Source organism: Nelumbo lutea, chromosome 1 (assembly GCF_056320005.1).
Source record: "Nelumbo lutea isolate HS-2025 chromosome 1, American lotus-T2T, whole genome shotgun sequence".
Taxonomy (NCBI): Eukaryota; Viridiplantae; Streptophyta; class Magnoliopsida; order Proteales; family Nelumbonaceae; genus Nelumbo; species Nelumbo lutea.
The window spans coordinates 195,184,213-195,208,417 of NC_142684.1; the positions used below are offsets into that span (position 1 = coordinate 195,184,213).

The 24,205-nt window shown below is 39.0% G+C and overlaps 1 protein-coding gene and 1 pseudogene across 3 annotated transcripts; one reads left to right on the forward strand and one right to left on the reverse strand.

The window, feature by feature from the left end:
• Positions 1-515: 515 nt before the first annotated feature.
• NUDX14 (nudix hydrolase homolog 14) lies at positions 516-23,778 on the reverse strand. 3 transcript variants are annotated; one of them, XM_088961984.1, is made up of 7 exons: positions 23,576-23,778; positions 22,795-22,900; positions 9,714-9,791; positions 2,157-2,249; positions 1,849-1,941; positions 1,146-1,244; positions 516-960 (listed from the first exon to the last, which is right to left on the reverse strand). In XM_088961984.1, the coding sequence occupies exons 2-7, from the start codon at positions 22,855-22,857 to the stop codon at positions 733-735; spliced, it is 654 nt and encodes a 217-aa protein (XP_088818110.1). In that variant the 5' UTR covers positions 22,858-22,900; positions 23,576-23,778; the 3' UTR covers positions 516-732. The 3 variants fall into 3 exon arrangements, with proteins under 3 accessions (XP_088818110.1, XP_088818109.1, XP_088818108.1); XM_088961983.1 differs by having other exon boundaries at positions 23,488-23,778; XM_088961982.1 differs by lacking the exon at positions 1,849-1,941 and having other exon boundaries at positions 23,488-23,750.
• Positions 6,705-7,346, forward strand: LOC148880157 (cold shock protein 1-like; annotated as a pseudogene).
• Positions 23,779-24,205: the final 427 nt, after the last annotated feature.

Consider the following 24,205-nt stretch of genomic DNA (forward strand, 5'->3'; position numbering starts at 1 on the left):
ATCGAGACAAGAATGTAGCCACCAGGGCTTGTCTGTGAGCAGAACCCCAATTAAAGAATAGGAGGCTATCATGCATTATTGTCAACCACACAGTGAAAAGTATAAAATATTTCATGGATGCAATTTTCAACCAATGTAATCATAGGCAGCTCACCACGTTTAGTACGCCTGCTCAGAGCTCCCATCTTCTATTCGATCAAACATATCTTGATTCAATGCACGTTTTTAATTCCAACTCTTCGAGTAACTTTCATGGTACGACGCATTGATTCGATGGTATGAAGCAAAAGGCATCTATGATCTAACCTAATCCTGTCCCAACCAGTAATGAAAACTGAAGAGACTAGAGTGGAAGTATATTAGTAATCGATCTTCCGTTGGATTTTCATGTGAAGGAACAATAAGTTAAATAAGGAGTGCTGTCAAAGCAACGCCATCAACCTGGCTTTGTCTTCTGGTGTGTCTTTCCACGGGTCTCACTCTCAACATGTCTGCAGAGTTGGTTGCTAGTATTCTTTGAAATGAAACTAATTATTTAAAAGTAAATTACTGTAATACCATACGAAATAATTTCTAATTATTGAAGCTTTATTTGTAATACCATTCGGGATCACCGGATCAATGAATGAATGCATCAAAGGCTCTAAATGATCTTTATGAACAGGTGGCAGCATATCGGCAATTCACTAAGAACCATAGACTGATTCAGTGGCTAGTGAGGTCAGATGAGTTTCAAGGAGGAAGAAGCCCTTCTCTCCTCGCCATCTCATACAAAGCAATTGCTGTAAGAGCCTTTGCATCAGCTGTTGCACGCCACAGCTTATCATAGGGAACTACATGCACTTTTATCAGCTCCCCATGCTCACGAAGACCTGTTTCTTTTCCTTGAAGTTTTGATATAGTTTCAGAATCCACACGACTTCTATACAGGAAAAGGCTAATTTCCTCATCGCATCCACCCTAAAGAGAGGAGAATTGAGATGGAATGATACTTAAATGATGAAGAAATATAACGAGACTAAAGGAAAAAAAAATTTATAACTTGACTGAGAAAGTAGCATGGTGGACCTTACTACATTCTAATTCTTAATGTGTAGGTATGCATAGAAAAAATGGGGATGGAAATATTTGATTAAGTAACATACCGGTGAGGGGAAAACTCTCCCTCCAGTTGAAGGGTCCAGGAGGGCTGTGAGGTTAACCATGTCATCCAGATTTAAATGCATACCAATCTCCTCTTCAACCTGTCAAAATTATCTGATTAGTATTAAATTGAAAATGACTATCACTCAGCTTAAACCTGGCGTTCTTCAAATATCAACATAAAGAGGCATGAAAGTTAAATATGTCAAACAAGTTGGAAATTTTTCCAATGAGAAGCATGCAACCAGTCACATACTCTGAGTCATCATCACTCATCAGTATGCCCAATCATCCATGCCAATCAAGAAATTTGTATTTAGAACAAATTAAGACTGGAAGTGTAAGAACCAGGTCGCAATCCTAGTTAAGGTTCTTGGTAAATAGTTAGAAAGGAAAGTGTTCAATAAGATCCTACTTGTTCCAACTTCCATCTAACACACAGTTAATGTAATGTGCATGTTCCCTCATCAATACCAGAACTAATATGGAAGCATACATAACACCTACAGACCGAAGAAATAGTACAAAGTTAATATCTATGGTTCTCCAAATTAACATAATGTCCTGAGGGGGACACCAATGATGGGAAATGTAATACAATGCCAATAAAAGCACAAAAGGTAAAACAGTGGAAAGAGAGATGATTAGATGAGGAGTAATTATGTTTCTCAAGTGTCTGAAAACTTCACAGAGACAGGAAGAGACCTCACGAACTGCGGTGCCAATAAAATCACCGTTGTCATCATCCAACATCCCAGCTGGCAATTCTAAAATAAACTTCCCAACAGGAACTCTTGCCTACAAATATGTGTGTTTATCAGAGGTAGTGTGGAAATATATTTTTCAACTAAAATACAAGTAAAAAGATGCCTAAGTGTTCATGAAGCATAAATCTTAGTATATTTACAGCTCAATAGGAGTATAACCTGAATTCTAGTATTATATATGGTTTAATAAGAATCGAGAAATGTGTGTGAAAGCATCATGCAGCACCTAAAAGTACAAAATTATACCTGCTCTGTGAGAACAGCATAAGTCTCACCCTCCGACTCCAAAAGGATCAGGACAGCAACAGCAGGTCCTCGTGAGAATACAATGCCTGGAATCTAAACATATGTCAGTTTATGTAAGCAAAGATTGGTAAAAGGTGCATGCTTGAAGATATTACCAAAAAAAGAAGTAATATATCTCCATTGGTGAAGGAAGAAAATCAAGAAAAACAAGTAAATACAGTTTCATTTTGTCAAGAATTGATAGTTTTGGACATATGCAGGAGAGAAATTTTACTTGTCTTGCAAGGCAAGGAGAATAGGAGATTCTGGGCAATGTGGAGAGGACACCACTTGAATATGGATTTCATTTTTCAAGTAAACCAAACCGAAATGGTTGGACCAACTGATCATGGTGGAGAATTTTCCATTTGTATTTTTCCTATTGCAAATAATTGCAGATAGAATAAAAAGTGGGTAAAAACTAAGGCAACATTTCACTCGACATTCTTTTGGTAAAATTTTCCAGTTAACCGAACTGAACAGTTAGGTACTTTGGAAAACCGAAGGTACCAGTTTGGTTTCGGTTAACCAATAGAAAAAACTGTCGGTTAACTGAACCAACCTGAATACATATATTTATATATTATATATTTATGTATATTATATATATTTTTCATATATTTTATATTATCTATATATTATAAATGAATATATGTGTATTATATATTATAAATATATATATATATATATTTATAATATATAATATATTATTTATTATTTATGATATAACATTTTATATTCATTATATATTATTTATTATATATAATATCATGAAAACCAAAAAACTACCAAACCGATGGTTAACTGAACTGATTGACCGGTTAACCGATCAGCTTTAGTTCGGTTTCAGTTACCGGTTTTCCAAAAACTGGTACCACTGGTTCGGTTTATAAAAAGGCCCATAGTTCAGTTAACCAAATCATGAGCACCTCTAATTAGGTGGGAATGGGGTGATATAATTCATTATCCGGTAATGCATGTTTAGCCAAAGTAAACTGAAAACCAAACAACAAATATATATTTATTGAGGCTCTATCGCAAATCTTAGGAAAATGATATATTTTGTTTAAAGACCAAGGTTTTAAAAACCGACCTGGAAATGAAACCGTTCAGCGGTTCAACCGTCCAGGTCGAACGGTTTGGACGGTTTGCATATTAGAGAAAATGTTTATATGAGATTTTCCCTAATATGCAAACCTCGTATAAGAAAGAAGAGATGTCGGCTGAGAAAGCCAGAAAGCAGAAGGAGAAAGGAGAACTGTTGTCAGGTAAGAAAGAAAAAAAAGAAGGAAGGAGAGGAGGGAAGAAGAAGGAAGAGGAAGATGATTGGATGCTCACTAGCAACGATAGCGGCGACGGTGATGGCGAGGCAGCGGTAAAAGATGCAGATCTGAGATCTGATTTCTTGGATCTCAGATCTGAGATCTGAGTTCTCGGATCTCAGATCTGAGATCGATTTCTCTAAAACACCTGTAGAAGAAAGTCTTCCTCTTCTTCTTCTTCTTCTCTTTGTGCTAGATCCCAGATCTGAGTTCGTGTCTCAGACTGGATCTCAGATCTGAGTTCTCCTCTCTGCAACTTTATATTGCGAACCGCTGGCCGGGTCAAAAGAGTCGGTTCGACCTCCCAGGTCAGCGGTTTTTTGATGAAATCGACGGGTTTTGACCCAATAACGGGTTAGGGGTGAAACGGAACCAGTTGTCCAGACAGTTTCCGGGTCAATGACAGTTCAAAAACATTGTTACAGACAGTCTACAACAGGTAGTCGATGAAGTGATTTCTCATTCCTGAGGACTCCTTGTCAGAACCAGTCAATCAAATGGGTCTTGGATGACATTGAGATAGCATGCCTGTATTATTTGAAGAGGTTAGCTAGAAATTGCAGAGTTTGCAAGTTGAACATCTACAAATCTTAGAAGAAAACCAGTTGAGCCTTATTAGGTTACAAGGCAGAGATAGGGCCAATGACCTGGTAGTTGAGATTGTCAATTGGCATCAGCCCTTGAGCAGAGATGTGGGAACAACCTGTGGAACTGCAGGCTCTCCTTAATATGGCCAGAGTGCCTCACGTGAATCCTCCTCTGTTCCCACTCCACACCCCATGTCCCCATTAACCCAACTATTCAAATACCAATAAAAAGTGAATTAAGGTATGAAGCAAGGGAATAAATTATCTCTTTTTCATTTTTACAATTGTTAGTGAGTTTCAACCATGGTTTAGCTTCCACCAAAAACAATTTATTTCCATCATTAATGGTATGTTTGGTTGTTGCGACCGGGATGAGAAAATAGGAATATTCACATAAGATTCCTATTTTCTCTCGTTTGTTTTGGTCAAAACAATATGGGATGAGAGCTTACATCCCAAAAGTAGAGACGCGGGGTCTCACCAGATAGGTGCGACCCTGGTGAGAAACGAAATCAATGAGAAGTCGGTGAGAAAAAAATGTCCAAGGCGACGTCTCCATTCACCTCCAACCACTGTCGAAGGCAACATCTCCATTCACATGTCCCTACGATCAAATCTCCAACCACTGTTTTCTTCACCTCTAATGAATCTTAAGACCTCCATTCACCATCTCCATCTCCGTTTCATATTTTTTGGCCATTTTGTATTTTTTTTTCTCTGAAAACTCATTATCGGTTATCTTCCAAGTCGAGATTCAGACCCTATCGATAGGGTGTTTAATCTCTGGTGACGACATGGAATCTCCTCCATTTTCTTTCATTGAACCTTTTCCTTTTGTATTTTTTTTCCTCAAAAACCTCGTTGTTTTTCTTCCTAGCTAAGCTTCAGAACCCCAAGCGCTAAAGAGTCCAATCACTGTTCTTCATCTCCAATGAAGGTAAGACCTATCCATGCTCCGTTCTCTCTGGTAAACTATTGTTTGTATTTTTTTCTCTAAAACTTCATTGCTTTTCTTCCCATTCATGATTTCTTAACCTTTCGACAACCAAATATTGGTAGATCTGCTTAAAACTATGTTCTCATCGTTGCAGATCTAACAAGTTTGTAATTTTTTTCATGATATATTGGTTAGATTTCTTAGGCATCCCTGATTTCTTGGCCATCACCATCGTTGCAGATATGCTAAAACCTCTATTGCAGATTTGTTATCATTGAACCTCTGCTATTAAGTAGAACGATTTATTATTGCAGATCTAAACCTTGCTAAACTTCTGTCATCATCATCAATCATGGCTGAAGGGGAATATAGGAGACAAACATGGGTGTTCACGTTCTACTGTTGTTAATGGTTGAAGAGGAATGAAATCAAACATCTTGCAAAAATTTCTCAACAATCAAACACCGGAAAACAAATTTTGTAGAATAATTGGTCTCAGCAACCAAACATAGGATGCCAAAATGAGAAAATAAAATTTCCTTTCTCATCCCATCCCTTCTCATCCCACTATTTCTCGGCAGCCAAACGGACCATAAGTTTCCATTTACATGGAACTCAAAGCTAGACTTGCTAGAAATAAGCATTATACAATTTCAATCAAAGTTCAATAAATTCTAGCCAAAATTTGGTAAGTTTCAATTGTTTCGTTGAACTGCCACATCCACAACATGAAAGAAAAGAATTGCAGAACTTTGGTCAAGGCACAGAAGAAAAACACCGGAAAACAAATTTTGTAGAATAATTGGTCTCAGCAACCAAACATGGGATGCCAAAATGAGAAAATAAAATTTCCTTTCTCATCCCATCCCTTCTCATCCCACTATTTCTCGGCAGCCAAACGGACCATAAGTTTCCATTTACATGGAACTCAAAGCTAGACTTGCTAGAAATAAGCATTATACGATTTCAATCAAAGTTCAATAAATTCTAGCCAAAATTTGGTAAGTTTCAATTGTTTCGTTGAACTGCCACATCCACAACATGAAAGAAAAGAATTGCAGAACTTTGGTCAAGGCACAGAAGAAAAACACCGGAAAACAAATTTTGTAGAATAATTGGTCTCAGCAACCAAACATAGGATGCCAAAATGAGAAAATAAAATTTCCTTTCTCATCCCATCCCTTCTCATCCCACTATTTTTCGGCAGCCAAACGGACCATAAGTTTCCATTTACATGGAACTCAAAGCTAGACTTGCTAGAAATATGCATTATATGATTTCAATCAAAGTTCAATAAATTCTAGCCAAAATTTGGTAAGTTTCAATTGTTTCGTTGAACTACCACATCCACAACATGAAAGAAAAGAATTGCAGAACTTTGGTCAAGGCCCAGAAGAATTTTGACAGAATTTCTAAAATAAATTAAATATAAAAGGGTTCTTCCAATAGAAAAGTAGAAACTATCTTAAAAACATAAGGGGGAAAAAGATATTTGCAAACCCAAAATATTACAAAGTACAACAATAAATCGATGTTTTAAAACATGGAGGAGTGACATGAGGCATTCCACTACCTAGAGGTGTGAAGCGTAGTTCAGAACGCAAGAGGCGTAAGCCTCCCAAACACAAGGAGGCGTAAGCCTCCTTAAGAGGAGAGGTTAGCATCTAGTTTGTTTCTACTTTCTAGAGTATTAAGGTTTTGGGTTTTTGTTGAAGTATCCGCCCATACGTCAATAAATTGATCGATCCATGGCTCAGGGAGTGCGAGAATGACTGGAGTTGTGAAATGGTTCAGCGGGACCAAGGACTTTAGATTCATTACCCCGGACGATGGTGGCAAAGATCTCTTTGTCTACTAGTCATCTATTAAGTCTAAGGGTTTTAAGAGCCTTACTGAGGGAGAAAAGGTTGAATTCGTGATTGATACCGCCAAAGATGGGAGGACAAAAGCTGTGGACATGACCAGCCCCGATGGGTCTTACGTTCAAGGAAGCAAGAGAGATGGTTACGGTGGCTGTGGTGATGGTTGTAGAGGTGGTTATGGTGGTAGAGGGTATGCTTTTAATGGGGGTGGTGGCAGAGGCAAAAGAGATGGTAGTGGAAGGAATAGTAGCTATGGCGGTGGTGGTGGAGCTTGTTACAACTGTGGTGAAACTGGGCACTTTTCGAGGGAGTGTTATCAGGCAAGTGGAGGCAGGAATGGTAGAAGAAGGTATGGTGGAGGTGGATTTGGTAGTGGGAACTACTACAATTGTGGGGAAGAAGGCCATTTCGCCAGAGAATGCCCTAGTGGTTCGAGAAACTGACTGAATGAAGTAGTGAATATGTTCTGCCTTTTTTGTGGTTTTTCGTTCCTTCTCTTCTGCATATTGGTGGTGTTTTTTTTTTAGTTTTTCTGGGGGTCTTTCAAAGGGTTCTCTAAGGTTTCGTCTAAAATGATGATACTACAGTAATTGGATGGGGTTTCCTGGTATCTTTTCATTCTTTTATTTCACGTACTTGAAACCTTTTGATGAGAGCTAAAGAATAGGGTTGCTATTGTTGGGCTCTCTCCATCCATTGGTGGCATATATATCATGCAGTGTTTGTTTGGATCATAGTTTTCAAGGCGGCAGGGGGGCACCTTGCCGCCTAGGCGATGGATTTTTTTAAGTAAAAAGTAAAAATATGTATCCTATAGTAGTTCCCTAGGTTCCATAATCATATTTCCTTAATAAATATCCATAATTTTCATAAGAGAAGTATAAACTTCATGTTAAAGTATAGAAAATCAACATATTCCAACATATTCACGAGAAGAAAAAGAAGAAAGAAAAGAAAATTTAAAAAATATAGGGGTTGAACCCCTATTTCTGTTATAGGAAAAGAAGAAAAGAAAAGGTGGAAGAAGAAGAAGAAATTAGTATATAAACACACAAAATTAGTAAAGAAAAATAAGAAAATGTGTTGATTGGACAACATTTTATGTTCTTCCTTGCTTATTGGTTCAGGTTTTGAAGTCTTTGAGGGTTCAATACAGCATTTAGCAATGTTTGTGTTAATTAAACCCTAACATATAAGAAAATAATAAAAAGAAATTAGTATATAAACACACAAAATGAATACTTTAGTTTAAAAATGTCTATTTTATAATTATAACTCCAAAAATTAAGAATATAAAAGTTTTTTATAACACGCTATAGAAAACTACTTAGCGATTAGGCGAGGTGAGCCTCCAACGGTGCCTTATCGCCTAGGCGCCCACCTAGGCATTGCCTTGACAACTATGGTTTGGATTAATGGAATAGGCTTATTTTCTTGTTATTAAAAAAATAATAAACAAAAAAAAAAGTAAACTTGTTGTGTTTCTAATTTATCAAAAACATTTGCTGCATTTCTAGAGAATAGAGAGTACTTTATAATCATGGCCATGGACTATTTAATTATTCATAGCTTGGAACTTCAAAGTGTCAGAAATTCAGAAATATTTAACAATGTAGTTGATAGATATAGTTGGTATTTAAGATGGTTGTTTTGATTGTGTAAAGAGCCTACATGTATTTATGATTATTCTATAATTTTGTGAACTTTTGTTCTGAATGTCCCCATAGCTTCAGTAACTTCACAATATTTCGAAGAGTTTCCAACTTCTATGAATCAATTACACATCACAGAACATTGATGATTCTCTAAAGAGTCAGGTGGCCCCTGGAAGTAAAATGGAAAAATTGATGAAGAGTATTGCTATATATTCTAGAACATTGGCAAAATATGAGTCTAAAGAACTTCTAGAATATTTCATAACAGAGATCATTTATAACAAGTCATCGACTCAACCACTCCTTGACTGGTTCATTGAGTGAAGAACATGAATATCTTCAAATGACTTGTGATGGATTTAATTATCTGCAATTGGTTACCCATGTAGAAAACCAACCTCCAGAAGGACACATCAATTACATGATCTCCTTAGGCACCACTTAGCTAAACTTTAACAGTTTCTCATTAGGGAATGCCAGTCATTTAGGTTGTGGTAGAGCTTCAAGGGAGGGGATTGGTGAGATTTTAGCAAGATCAGAGTTCATTGGAAAAATGAAGGTCCTAAATAAATAGGAAGCTTGTATGGTTGAGACTTGATTTTATAATAAGAATGGGATGGCTCTTGGATTTTTGCCCAGTGTTCATTTTTGTGTATTCCATCTTTATGCTTGATACAAGAAGCAATGATCTGATGGAGTGGGGGCCAATGAAGCACACTAACATTTTTGATAACACAAAAGGCAAGAATTTTCAGATTCCAAGAGAACACTTGATAAATTGTTTGCATATTTGTATTTATTACTTGGTCTATGAAAGGTATTGATGCCTTAGTTGTTTAAATGACTAAATCTGAAACACTCAAGCATCTAATTAAAAAAGCTTGGTTCTTCAACAATCATTTTGTACAGCTCATTCAGGTAGAGTAAAAGATAAGAACGTTCTCTTGAAAATGTTAAGTTAACATGAAACATATGTTGGTCAGTGATCTTCATCATCCAGTTCCCCTAGCTAATCACCTAATTTTAGGGGATATACTCTCCTACTATTTCATTTAAATGATTTCTCTTTGATCTGTTGCTGATAAAAATAACCAAAAAATTAAAAAAAAAAAAACCTTAAACACTAGCACATATTACAGAGATTGTAAGCAATACCTTTTTACCAGTTTCTTTGTCAAGAATATCTGCCTTGAACTTCAGAAAACCAACACGTTTTCCAAACATATCTACACCCTATTGACAAATAAAAGCTAGAATGTAAGGAATTTAAAAATAAATAAATAAATAAAGAGTTCCAAATAGAAAATATTGTCAGCTGGGTTTCCCTTCTAGGAAGTGATTACACCATCCATCATATCTACATGTACATCTATGCTAACTAACAGTTGTGTCAATCAGATGGTGATAATCAAATAAGACTAGAAAGGAAAACCAAATTTTCATTGATATAAACTTGTAGGAAAAAAAAACACAGGAATGCCCCAAAAAAATGTGGATGCTCCTTAGTTTATATGAAAAATCAAGATATCTAAGCAGCAATAACTGAATTAAATTATCAGCCATGCAGATGAAGTGAGTAAATTTACAAGGAATTAGAATCTTAACTCCTCAATCTTTATCCAATGAGAGGAGGCTCAACAAAATTTATCTTTTTTAATCAGTAATAAGAGCAAGAAAAGTTAATTAAGATGAATGTGAAATGAGAATTATCAAAAAAGAAAAAAAGAAGAACTAAATTTGTAAGAAAGTACAGAGCAAGGAACATTTTAGTGAATAAAGAGGCTAAATAAATTTAAAATAACAACTAGTAGAATTAAAGAAAAAGCATGAAATTACAACTTAATCCACAATGATGAGGGGGAAAATCAGCTTTCAGCATTAACTCATGACCCTAGAAGGAACTTGAGACCACATGATCTAGTACTATTCAATCAAAGGGAAAATCTTAGTTTGGCATAGGTGGTTCAACAATACCTTTCTAATGGATTTAGTGGAAATGTGGATGAGATCAAAACGACAATGAAAATTCAACTGTGATCATTGTCGATTCATCAATTGCAGCTCAGAAGAGGGCTGTGTTAGACAGTTTTGTATGCCCTTAGCTTCAATCAAGATAATGTACTTTATGAGTTTATTGTAAATGAATAAAAGTGCATATTTGATTCATGTTCCCTTGGTTTGTTTCTGTGTAAAACCCTTAAACTGGACACTTAATGAGACTCGTGTTAGTTTTGAATGTTCACAGCTAGTGGGTCGGTCTGGGGAGACCTATCCTGACAAGGCTGACACTGTGGTGCCACCAAGTCGGTTGGGGTGGCCTGTCTCAGCTGCCAGGGTGAGACCCTAGGCACATACAAAGTAGGATTAATTAAATCATTGAACTGGACCAAATTTCCAGTATTGCCCCGAACCTTGGAGGTTGATGAGCAAAACTGAAAATTTACACCCAACCTGTAGACTCGATTATGATACTGCACTAAGTATCGGATTGGACTGTCTTTGATATACCAATCAATGAGATCCTTAGCGGGGGTCAAAACCTGGGTATGTTGGGACAGTTTGAGAATTCATCTGAGTGGGTGATCATAGTGACAGGATCAGTCCCTTTGTCGGACAAAGGTAATGATCGGGGATGCACTCTCACTGATAGAAACCAAGACTGCCGGCAACCGATTTCAATCGTTGAGATTTGTTTTGCAAAATAAATTTTATATGAGATATGAAAGTATATATATTATGGTTTCGAAATGATTTGCAAAAGGTTTTAATTCCCAGGATCCATACAAGTAGAGATGCAACACTGTTCCTTGCAACCGAGGGAGAGGTCCTCTCTTGTCGGGCAATGTATGATCATTATGGGCTGAGAGGCTAAGTGTAAGACCATTGAGGATAATACCTGATGGGCTAATCTTGCATCTGCCCACAGTCCTTGGGTGTTACAAGGTGGCTTGGCCCAGGGACCACTTAGGGTAAGTGTTGGGCCCATAGAGCCATGAGATGGGTTTCAGGGGGTGCACTGTCCATAATAGTGTATTCGGCCAGGCCTTGTAACAAAGGCTGGGCCGAACCCATGAGGCTGATGTGTAGATCAATGTTTGGGTCCCACGCCATAGAATGAAGCCCAACTAGGCAGCAGTTTGGAAGGCTAAGTCAATACATAACCTTAAATGAGCCTTAAGCCCATTTCGAACTGGGCTGGTTTGACCAGTCAATTAAAAAGGGGCGAATTCTGAGATGGATCAGCTGATAGGATTGGGCCCAGACCCTATCCACTTAGAGAGTCCAAGATCTAAGGAAGCCTCCTAATTAGATTAGGAGATGACTGATCTGATCTGCAGATAAGATAAGGGTTATCCCTTATCACTTAAAAACACTTCTAATCCAAATATGATTTGGATCAGTAACTCCTAATGGGATTAGGAGCTGATCCCTTCAAATCTATGAAAGGAGGAGGGGGTGGCAGCCTTTGGACATGCAACCAACACATTCTTGTCTTCAGAGCTGAAATCACAAGAAGAGGGAATTCTGCACCCTGCGAATACTCTCTTGCCGCCTCCTTCCTGCAGTCGACGCCTCCAACAGTTCGATCTACTACTCTCTACAGGAGTAATCAAGATTTGATCTTCATACTAATCTTTTGGGAAAAATATTGATTGGAGCTGTATTCAAAAGCCATCCTGTTGATTCTTGCGAATGGTCAAGTTCTTTTGGAAGAACACTGTTGATTCTGCTCCATCCTGCACTGCGCCATCTTCAGTGGGAGCAGATTTTGGATCCTTCCTTGGGCGTGAACACCTCCATTGGGAGATACTATTTCTCTGTATCAGGTACATCCTCTCCTACTCCTTTTGGTTCAGATCTGGTTCAGTTTATGGTTCAAGAATGATCCTTGAAAATATGCTTTTCTAAATAGGGAATGCGATTCCCAGTTGAAGGGAGAGAAATTTTTTGAAATTCGCCCCTTATTCCGCAATGTTTGGGCGTCCATGTGATGGATATCCTATCCCTTCAGTGGTATCAGAGCCATGTTCAAATCTTGAACCAATTTGTTTCAAATCTGAACCTGCGCAAATGGGCAGAAGGCGTTCTACCCGATTTGCGCAGATATGGGTTTTGAGAAATTTGTTCCCAAAATTGATAGGCAAATAATCTGAAATTAATTTTATATAAATCTGATTATTGTTTAGAATAGTTCTTTATGATTTTTTTGATTTATGGGTTGTTGGTACAAGAGGAGATCGAATTCTTGGTTTGCGCAGGGAACCTGCAAGATTTGCAGTTTCTTGATTTATTGATTACATTTGTTCTGTAAATAATTTTTTTTTAGACTGAATGTATAGGTATTCAATCTGATGTAATCATTAATAGAAATAGGATTTCTATTTATTTTATTTTTGGATCGAAGATGGCGGCGCAGAAAGGGAGATTTCGCATAGAAGAAGATTGCACAGATGGGAGAAATACAATCTGCGATTTGTAGTTTATGAAACTGCAAACTGTGATCTAACCTCTGTTTTGCAGGATGGATTGTGCGAACAGCCCTGTTAGACTGATTCTTGATTTCCTTTTATCAGTATTTAATTTCAGATTATTTCCTTGAATTAAAGATTTAATTAAAGATCAAACCCTAGACCCATTCGAACCAAGATTGGTTCAAACTGTTTGGACCAAATCTAGGGTTTAATCAAGGCTGAAAGTCAACCTTAATTCTCCCACTAATGGGCCTGAGGATTGATATATAATTAAATGGTTAATTCGGTCCAACCTGTAAGGGCCTAGTTTAAATAGTTAAAACTGCCAAAAGCCCACTTCAAAGGATAAAACTATATGGGCCGAACTGGGTAACCCTACTTCAGCCCATATACCTAGATAATATTAACGGTTAATATTATGGATTTAAATCGGGCTTCCAATGGGCCTTACAGATGATTAATTGATTGGATCAATTTATCCCTGCATGAGATGTATGAATGTGTGATGTGCTACGTACACGGGCCATAAGTGCTTGGCCCATGCTCAATCGACAGTGGCTCTTGCGCACACCATGGCTGAATGCACATCATTGCCATGGTGTCCTTTTTGGTCATTGGATGACCTCCCTCAGTGGTGGGCCCCCACACCTCATCAAGAGGTTATGTGCGGAACCCTAGCCGATTAAGGCCCACCGAAATCTGACTTTATGAAAGTCAGTGGGAGCCACTTTGGTTTGACCTAAATCAAACTAGGGCGTAATAACTGTTCCCTCCAGCTAATATGAGTGCAAGTGATAGGGAGATTCAAATGATGAACTCTCTAAAGGCCTTCCATCATTAGCATAAGGATGGGTCCTTCAGTAATGAGGAAACGCACCAGAAAATGGGCTATCCATTTGCTGTCGGGCTTGTCTGAGTGTTTCATGAGATGATAGGGGCGTCATAGACCGATGTGGGAGGGGCTTCACCAGAAAATGGGAACTCTCTCGTGGTACCTTGGCGTTCACGAATATGATGAGTAAGCACTCATTGGACAGAAAGGTTTACCTGTAAACGGCTCTAAACCTTATCTGACAGAGGCCAAAGGGAAAACTCATATGATGAGTGGATATGATCCTTCACAAAAAGGTGGTGGGGTTATGCAGCTAAAACAGTTGGCTCCATGCACCCTATGTGATTTCCCACATTTCCAGAGACAACCCATAGTCTCCGTCACTTAGAAATGAGGGAAATCTCACAGATGAATAAATGGAAATGGATCGTAGATTAAAATCCATATCTATGTAATGAACATGAATCAAATTAGGTTGTGGACTGATGTTTGCTCTTTTATCAGAAAATGGCAAACGGATCATTTGCAAAGCTTCTTGACGACAACAAGCTTAAGGGCCCAAACTATGCCGACTGGTACAGGAACCTTATGCTGGTCCTAGCTTCTGAAAAGCTAGACAAAATGGCAAAGAATCCTGCCCCGAAGCATCCAGGCGATAAGGCTTCTGAGGCCCGAAGGAAAGACTATCAGGAATGGGAGGAGAAAAACTCCCTTGCCCGGTGTTACATCATTGCCTCCTTAGACAACCCAATATAGAGGCAGTTCGATCAGATCAAATTTGCCAATGACATATTGGACAGTCTCAGGACGATGTATGAAGAGCATAATCGTTCTACTCGACAAAAGGTCTTGAAACAGTTCATGACCGCACAAATGACCAAGGGCCAACAAGTTCACGATCATTGTCTTCGGATGATGGGATACATCAACGAACTGGAGGCTCTTGGATCCGGACTGGACCTTGCGACCTAGATAGATGCTATCCTTAATTCTTTGCCTCCTTCCTTTAATCCGTTCATTATGAACTATAATATGAACAAGCTGAATGTCAACTTGCAAGAGCTCAGCAATATGTTGCAAAGAGCCGATGAACTGATTAGAAGGGATGAGCCTATAGCTATGCTTGTTGAAGCTAGCAAGACAGGCAAGAGAAAGAGGAAGGCAAAGAAGCCTCAGAAGAAATCCACTAAGGGTAAGAAGCAGAAGAAAGACAAAGCATCGGATGCCTGTCACTTCTGCAAAAAGACCGGCCACTGGAAAATGAACTGTCCTGCCTACCTAGAATCCAAGAAAAGTAATTTCGAAACTTGTGTTATAGAAACCAATTTATTGGTAGTTTCTGCATCCTGGTGTATTGGCTCCGGGGCTTCAACTCATGCGTGTAACTCACTGCAAGGGTTCAAGGTAAGCAGAAGGCTGAGTGAAGGAGAAGTCACACTCTACTTGGGGACTACTGCAACTGTTGCAGCCACGGCCATAGGAACTGTGGAAATACTGTTTAGAGAATGAACAATTGTACTAAAAGATTGTCTTTATGTACAAAATTTAAGGAGAATTTTGATTTCTGTCTCAAAACTGTGCGCGGATGGTTATTCTGTCTTCTTTAGTAATACGATTACTATTAAAAGAAATAACAGATTCATCGCATATGGGAAACTGGAGAACGGTCTCTATGTTCTACATCTTTCTCTAGAAACAAACATAACTGAAACTACGTCGGCTGAAATCCCCAAGAAGAAAGCCCGTGATACAGTTAATCCCACGTGTTTGTGGCATTACCGACTTGGCCACATCGGTGTTGACCGAATCACTAGGTTAGTAAAGGATGGCCCTTTGGATTTTCTAACTGTAGAAGATCTTCTCACTTATGAGCCTTGCCTACAAGGCAAGATGACGAAACGACCATTTAACGGTAAGCCTGAAAGATCTACAGGCACACTTGACCTAATACATACTAATGTATGTGGTCCCCTGAGTGTTAGGACACGAAATCAACACGTGTATTTCATCACCTTCACAGATGATTTTTCACGATATGGTTGCGTGTACCTAATGAGACACAAGTCTGAATCCTTTGAAAAGTTCAAAGAGTTTAGACAAGAGGTCGAGAAACAGTTAGGGAGAGAAATTAAAACCCTTCGATCAGATCGAGGTGGCGAGTATCTCTCTGACGAATTCAATGACTACTTAAAGGACAATGGAATAGTATCACAATTATCTCCTCCTGCTACACCACAAATTAACGGTGTTTCAGAGATGAGGAATAGGACCTTATTGGATATGGTCCGGTCGCTTCTCACACACTCAGAGTTACCCACATCCTTTTGGGGTTACGCATTAGAGACTGCGACTTACGTGCTGAATCGGGTTCCAACCAAATTGGTTCCGAACACTCCATATGAACTTTGGACCAGAAAGAAACCAAGTGTCAAACACTTGAAGATTTGGGGTTGTCCAGCACACGTTAAAGGAACGAGTGCAAACAAGTTGGAATCCAAGACCAGTCGTTGCCTATTTATAGGCTACCCAAAAGGCTATGTAGGTTACCTATTCTATGACCCAAGTGAGCAGAAAGTGTTATGCAGTCGAAATGCACAATTCTTGGAAACCGATTTCATCCTGGACACCCATCGTCAGGAAGTTGTTCTTGATGAGGAAAGCTTAGGAGCAGTGAGAGATGTCCCACAAGTTCCAGGTAGTGACCAACTTAAATCCACTCAGGTATCCAGGCCACCAGTCCGTTATGGTTATGACCAGGATAGTTACCTGGTGGAAACCTTGACTACTGAGGAGGATCCCGTGATTTACGCGGAAGCTATGTTGGACATAGATTCCCAAAAGTGAGTGGAACCCATGAGAGCAGAAATTGACTCAATGGAGACCAATGGAGTCTGGACTCTAGTAGATCCACCCTTCGGGGTAAAAGCAATCGGTTGCAAATGGATTTACACGAGGAAGAAGGGCCCCGATGGTAGGGTTGAGACCTTCAAAGCTCGTCTGGTGGCGAAAGGGTACACTCAGAAAGAGGGCATCGATTATGAGGAAACATTTTCGCCTGTGGCCATGCTTAAATCCATTAGGATCCTGTTATCTGTAGCAGCATACCATGATTATGAGATTTGGCAGATGAATGTCAAAACTGCATTCCTGAATGGAGATCTTACTAAATATATCTATATGCAGCAGCCACAAGGCTTCATTGCTACAGGTCAGGAAAACATGGTATGTAAACTTAATAGATCCATTTATGGACTTAAGCAAGATTCTAGAAGTTGAAACGTCCGTTTTGACTCTGTTGTCAAATCGTTTGACTTCGAGCATATGACATTCTACTCATTGGGAATGATGTAGGAATGTTAACTACGGTGAAAGTATGGCTTTTATAGCAATTCTCCATGAAAGATCTTGGAGAAGCCTCCTATATACTGGGTCTTCGACTCTATAGAGATAGATCGAAGCGGATAATAGGACTATCCCAATCTGCTTACATTGACAAAATAGTCAAAATATACAGCAGGAAGAACTCTAAGAAAGGAAATGTTCCTTTTAGGCACGGAATCACTCTCCCCAAGAAGATGTCTCCCAAGACTTTTGAGGAAATTGATGGCATGAAAGACGTTCCCTATGCCTCTGCCGTAGGAAGCATCATGTATGCCATGCTGTACACTCGTCCTGACATTGCTCAGGCAGTGAGTATAGTAAGCAAATTTCAGGCCAACCCTAGGCAGGAGCACTGGACTGTTGTGAAAAACATACTTAAGTACCTTCGAAGGACAAAAGAGTTTTGTCTAGTATTTGACGGTAGCTCACCACAGATCCAAGGGTATACAGATGCCGATTTCCAATCAGACCCAGATGATAGAAAGTCTACATCTGGATATGTTTTCACGATAGGATCGTGTGCCGTTTGCAAAAGGTTTTAATTCCCAAGATCCATATAAGTGGAGAGTGCAACACTGTTCTTTGCAGCCGAGGGAGAGGTGCTCTCTTGTCGGGCAATGTATGATCATTATGGGCTGAGAGGTTAAGTGTAAGACCATTGAGGATAATACCTGATGGGCTAATCTTGCATCTGCCCACAGTCCCTGGGTGTTACAAGGTGGCTTGGCCCAGGGACCACTTAGGGTAAGTGTTAGGCCCATAGAGCCCATGAGATGGGTTTCAAGGGTGCACTGTCCATAATAGTGTATTCGGCCAGGCCTTGTAACAAAGGCTGGGCTGAACCCATGTGGCTGATGTGTAGATCAATGTTTGGGTCCCACACCATACAAAGAAGCCCAACTAGACAGTAGTTTGGAAGGCTAAGTGAATACGTAACCTTAAATGGGCCTTAAGCCCATTTCGAACAGGGCTGGTTTGACCAGTCAATTAAAAATGGGTGAATTCTGAGATGGATCTGCTGATAGGATTGGGCCCAGACCCTATCCACTTAGAGAGTACAAGATCTAAATAAGATTTAGAGCTGGAAGCCTCCTAATTAGATTAGGAAATGACTGATCTGATCTGCAGATAAGATACGGGTTATCCCTTATCACTTAAAGGGATTTCTAATCCAAATATGTTTTGGATCAATAACTCCTAATGGGATTAGAAGTTGATCCCTTTCAGTCTATAAAAGGAAGAGGGGGCGGCAACCTTTAGACACACAATCACCAGCAACAGTCTTGTCTTTAGAGCTGAGATCACAGAGGAGAGAATTTTGCACCCTGCAAATTCTCTCTAGCCGCCTCCTTCCTGCAGCCGCCGCCTCCAGCAGTTCGATCTTCTACTCTCTACAGGAGTAATCAAGATTTGATCTTGATACTAATCTTTTGGGGAAAAGATTGATTGAATCTGTATTCACAAGCCATCCTGTTGATTCTTGCAAAGGGTCAAGTTCTTTTGAAAGAACACTGTTGATTCTGCTACATCCTGCACTGCGCCATCTTCAGTCGGAGCAGATTTTGGATCCTTCCTTGAGCGTGAACACCTCCATTGGGAGATACTGTTTCACTCTATCAGGTACATCCTCTCCTATTCCTTTTGGTTCAGATCTGGTTCAATTTATGGTTCAAGAATGATCCTTGAAAATATGCTTTTCTAAGTTGAAGGGAGAGAAAATTTTTTGAAATTCGCCCCTTATTCTGCAATTTTCGGGCATCCATGTGATGGATATCCTATCCCTTCAGGCTGCACCATTAATTTGTTGATGTTTGGTTTTCAAGCCTGAAATTCTTTCCAGTTCAGGTCTCAAATTTGTAGATGAAGAAGACAAGTTCATTCCAAATCTGAATACCAAAAGTTCTTTTCAGTCATGTGTGGTTAATACTTGAAGATTCAAGGCAAAGATTCTGCCTTGGATGTAGTGGGTGTGGCAAATAAGCACCACAGATAAAAATATGAAATTTCTTTTGGAAGGTGAAAAGGCGATTCAAGTGGATACAAGTTCTCAACACTGTGGCATCCATTTGGCTCCTGACATTGGTTTTGTGTTGAACATTGAGAAAGGTGAACTGTAAGCCACCTTCTCAGCAGTACAGTGACATCGCATGTTTGAAATATCTTGATGAACTTTTCTAATGTAAATTATCATTCTACTGACCTTCTTTGCTATTGTTAGACAGTTTTGTATGCCCTTAGCTTCAATCAAAATGATGTACTTTATGAGTTTACTGTAAATGAATAAAAGTACATAATTGATTCATGTTCCCTTAGTATGTTTCTGTGTAATATCCTTAAACTGGACACTTAATGAGACTCGTGTTAGTTTAGAATGTTCACAGCTAGTGGGTCGGTCTGGAGAGACCTATCCTGGCAAGGCTGACACTGTGGTGCCACCAAGTCGGTTGGGGTGGCTTGTCTCAGCTACCGGGGTGAGACCCTAAGCACATACAGTGCGGGATTAATTGAATCTTTGAACTGGAACAGATTTCCAGTATTGCCCTGGACCTTGGAGATTGATGGGCAAAACTGGAAAGTTACACCCGACCCGTAGACTCGATTATGATACTGCACTAGGTGTCGGATTGGGCTGTCTTTGATGTACCAATCAATGAGATCCTTAGCGGGAGTCAAAACCTGGGTATGTTGGGACAGTCTGAGAATTCATCTCAGTGGGTGATCATAGTGACAGGATCAGCCCCTTTGTCGGACAAAGGTAATGATCGGGGATGCACTCTCACTGATGGAAACCAAGACTACCGACAGCTGATTTCAATCGTTGAAATTTGTTTTGCAAAATATATTTTATATGAGATATAAAAGTATATATATTATGGTTTCGAAATGATTTGCAAAAGGTTTTAATTTCCAGAATCCATACTAGAGAGAGTGCAACACTGTTCCTTGCAGCTGAGGGAGAAGTCCTCTCTAAGTGTATGATCATTATGGGCTGAGAGGTTAAGTGTAAGAGCATTGAGGATAATACCTTATGGGCTAATCTTGCATCTGCCCACAGTCCCTGGGTGTTACAAGGTGGCTTGGCCCAGGGACCACTTAGGGTAAGTGTTGGGCCCATAGAGCCCATCTGATGGGTTTCAGGGGGTGCACTGTCCATAATAGTGTATTCGGCCAGGCCTTGTAACAAAGGCTGAGCTGAACCCATGTGGCTGATGTGTAGATCAATGTTTTGGTCCCACGCCATACAAAGAAGCCCAACTTGAGCAATTTGGAAGGCTAAATGAACACATAACCTTAAATGGGCCCTAAGCCCATTTCGAACTGGGCTAATCTGATTAGTCACTTAAGGGGCGAATTCTGAGATAAGATCAGCTGATAGGATTGGACCCACACCCTATCTACTCAGAGAGTCTAAGATCTAAATGAGATTTAGATCTGGAAACTTCTTAATTAGATTAGGAGATGGCTGATCTAATCTACAGATAAGATAAGGATTATCCCTTATCTTAAAGGGACTTCTAATCCAGATATGATTTGGGTTAGCAACTCCTAATGGGATTAGGAGCTGATCCCTTTAAATCTATAAAAGGAAGAGGGGGCGGCAGCCTTTAGACACAACGAACAACCACCAGCAATAGTCTTGTCTTCAGAGCTAAAATCACAGAAGAGAGAATTCTGCACCCTACAAATACTCTCTTGCCGCTTCCTTCCTACAACCGCCGCCTACAGCAGTTCGATCTCCATTCCTTGGGAAAAATCAAGATTGGATATTGATTCCAATCTTTTAGAGAAAAGATTGGTTGGAGTTGTATTCACAAGCCGTCCAGGTGATTCTTGAGAAGGATCAGGTTCTTTTGGAAGAACACTACTGATTCTGCTCCACCCTGCACTGCGCCATCTTCAGTGGGAACAGATTTTGGATCCTACCTTGGGCGTGAACACCTCCATTGAGAAATAATGTTTCTCTGTATCAGGTATTATCTCTCCCTACTCCTTTTGGTTCAAATCTGATTCAGTTTATGGTTAAAGAATGATCCTTGAAAATGTGATTTTCTAAAAAGGGAATTCGATTCCCAGTTGAAGGGAGAGAAAAATTTTTTAAAATTCGCCCCCTTATTCCGCAATCTTTGGGCGTCCATGTGATGGATTTCCTATCCCTTCAGCTACATGTTTTGCAGTGGTTTAATAGGGTAGTGAAAGAAACCAATTCAACTCCTAATAGGTTTATTTCTTTTTTGTTTTTTTTTTTTGTTTTTTTTATTGGAAATAGTAACTTTCAATTAATGATTACGAAAAAGTATGCTGATAAAAAAATGATTGCAAAAAAGTAGGATTATTTCTATATTCTAGATCTAGATTCGACTGTTTTGCAAATTCTGGAATGAGAGGAGCATTAAAACAAGAAGATGCATTGCACAATATATGCTTGGGGTGTCAAATGTGTTGAATTGAGCTAAGGAGATTGCAGAATTAATATATTCAAGTGATAAAGATGTCCTTATGAATGTCATGAGAATCCAGATAAACCTTCCTAGGATGTATAAATTTTCTCAATTGTAGGCTCAAACCACAAGAAAGCTGTTACAAACTCAATCTGTATATGGTTGCACAAGGCATCCCAGCGAGAGTGGAGGAAAGGGAATTTTCTAGAGATGCTATGGTAAGGTTTTTGTCTGGGTTATTATCCATGAACATGGCCATCCAAATTGACCAGGTTTACTGAATCCAGTGTGGTCTTTGATGGGAAGAAATGTTAATAAGTTCATGGTATTAATGGCTACTCAAAGGTCAGCAGTGATTCCCAGATGGTAGCATTGCAAACGCAATATAATGGAAACTGGAGACCAATTTTCATATTTATTATACTGCTGGAGGGAAATTAAAATTATAATTTGAAGATTGCACTTCAAGATAGGTCATGTTTCATAAAATGCAATAAGGTGGTGGATGGACTTGCAAGAAATGAAGCTGGCTCAGTGGAAAACAGGGTGTACCGTATATACTAATGAGAGGGAACACCCCGGAGATTAAATCCATCTCCAGGATAGATAAAGTTGAGAACTTGAGATACGGACTTTGGAGTCTTAGATTAACTTAATAAGTTGTAAACTTGTGATTGGTCTAAGATAAGGTTTGTGCCTCTCATTTTCTATTTTTCTTTTTTTATGTAGTCTGATCTTGATGAGAATTTTGGTGTATCTTATTGCAAGGTTTCGTTCCCTCCTCTTAGGCTTACTAATAAAAATCTAAGCTGGCCACCTTCCAGCTGGAGTGAAATTTGAAGTTAAAAAACAAGGGACTATATAAAATAAACAAACAAAAATTGACAAACCATAATTATAAAACTACACTACATCATTTTATATTGCAATTCGCAAATGTATCAAAGCACAAAAAGAGAACATTTTCCCCAGCCCACTGATAGGATAATAGCAAGTCAAGGGATGAGGGACAATGTAAGGATCAAAGTGCCAAAAATAACAACATAACTGAGGAAATGCCCTTTGACCTATCTCAGTGAATTGTACAAATAATGCATTAAAACAAAAGTTACCTGGATCAGTACTTGTTTCAAAGACATGTCTCCAGGAGTTAAAATCCCTTTTTCACCCTGCATGTTTTTCAACCATTGCTTGAATAAAGACGAACCAATAGCAGTCCTGCCAGACAGAACTCAATTCAGCAACTCAAGTTGTTTATTTATTTATTTATTTTGTGGAGGGGTTTGATTCTTGAAGCCGAGATAATGATAGAGGTTTTCTTTCCTGTCACCATGCCTACCCATCATTTATTGATTAAGTGCAAAGGCAAAAAAAGAGTACAATGATTACTTGGGATCTCATTTTCCTCTGGGAAACAAAATATGGATTCAGGAAGATCGAAATAGGAACCTCCGCTCAAATTGGAATTGAAGTAGTCCTACCCTATGACCTCCAGTTTTCTTGGGTTTTCGGTTTGTGAATTTGATTGAATGTTTATACATGGAAAGCAGTTTATCCTGATTTTCTTCTACTTCTTTAGGGAGCATACACTCGACATCAGCAACGCTAAGACCTTAATTTAAACAGTACGGGTAAAAGAAAGTAAAAGAACACTCAAACCGAACAAATACACCATCAACATAGTGAAATAATAAAGAGGGATTGCTGGATTAAAAATCACAAAACCACAAACCCAAGTGAATTGCAATGAAACTAACAAACAAGAAACCTCTATTCATAAGTCATAGAAAAAGAAATGGAAAAACCTAAACTCAGAATCGGACATCCCCGGTACCGCTATAACCTGAAATCCTCCTTGTCCAGGCAAACTAATAGTGTGAATGAGAGGTGAACCTTCCTGTGCCGACATCTTCGTACAGAATCTTCTTCTCGTTCTTGTAGGCAACAGAAAGGGAGACGGGAAGCGAAGTTTGTTAGAGACCGCAAGGAGGGAATGGTACCGAGAGGAAAGGAACCGAGTGGTGGTGTAACCGGAAAAAAGCGCCGACGATGTCATATTCTGTTTCACTGTTCATATTACCTCTAACCAAAGACTTAAGGCGTAAAGGCTGCACACGTGTATCTTTGAGGGTTTCCTGGGATGGACGGGCACCCGACTTCTCCGACTCATCGGGTCGGGTCGCTGTCGGGGTCGGGCAATGAGATCCCCGCCCGCCCCATTACGAATAGATGTAATTAGCTTATGGAATTTTTATTAGACCAAAATATCCATTTTTATCATTTGAATCAAAGAGTGAATAATGGTAAATATGTAATTTTGTTTTTCATTTAATATTTATTACTAAAAAGACACAAAATACCATTCTTTTTGTTCATGATTGTAAAACAATTCAATAGCAAAATTGTTATTTAACATTCCCATTTAATGCTTGTTATGGAAAATACACAAAATCCCTCCTTTTGTTCAATAATTGGAAAACAAACTATGATAATTGTTGAAACCTTGCTTGAACTTTCTAACTA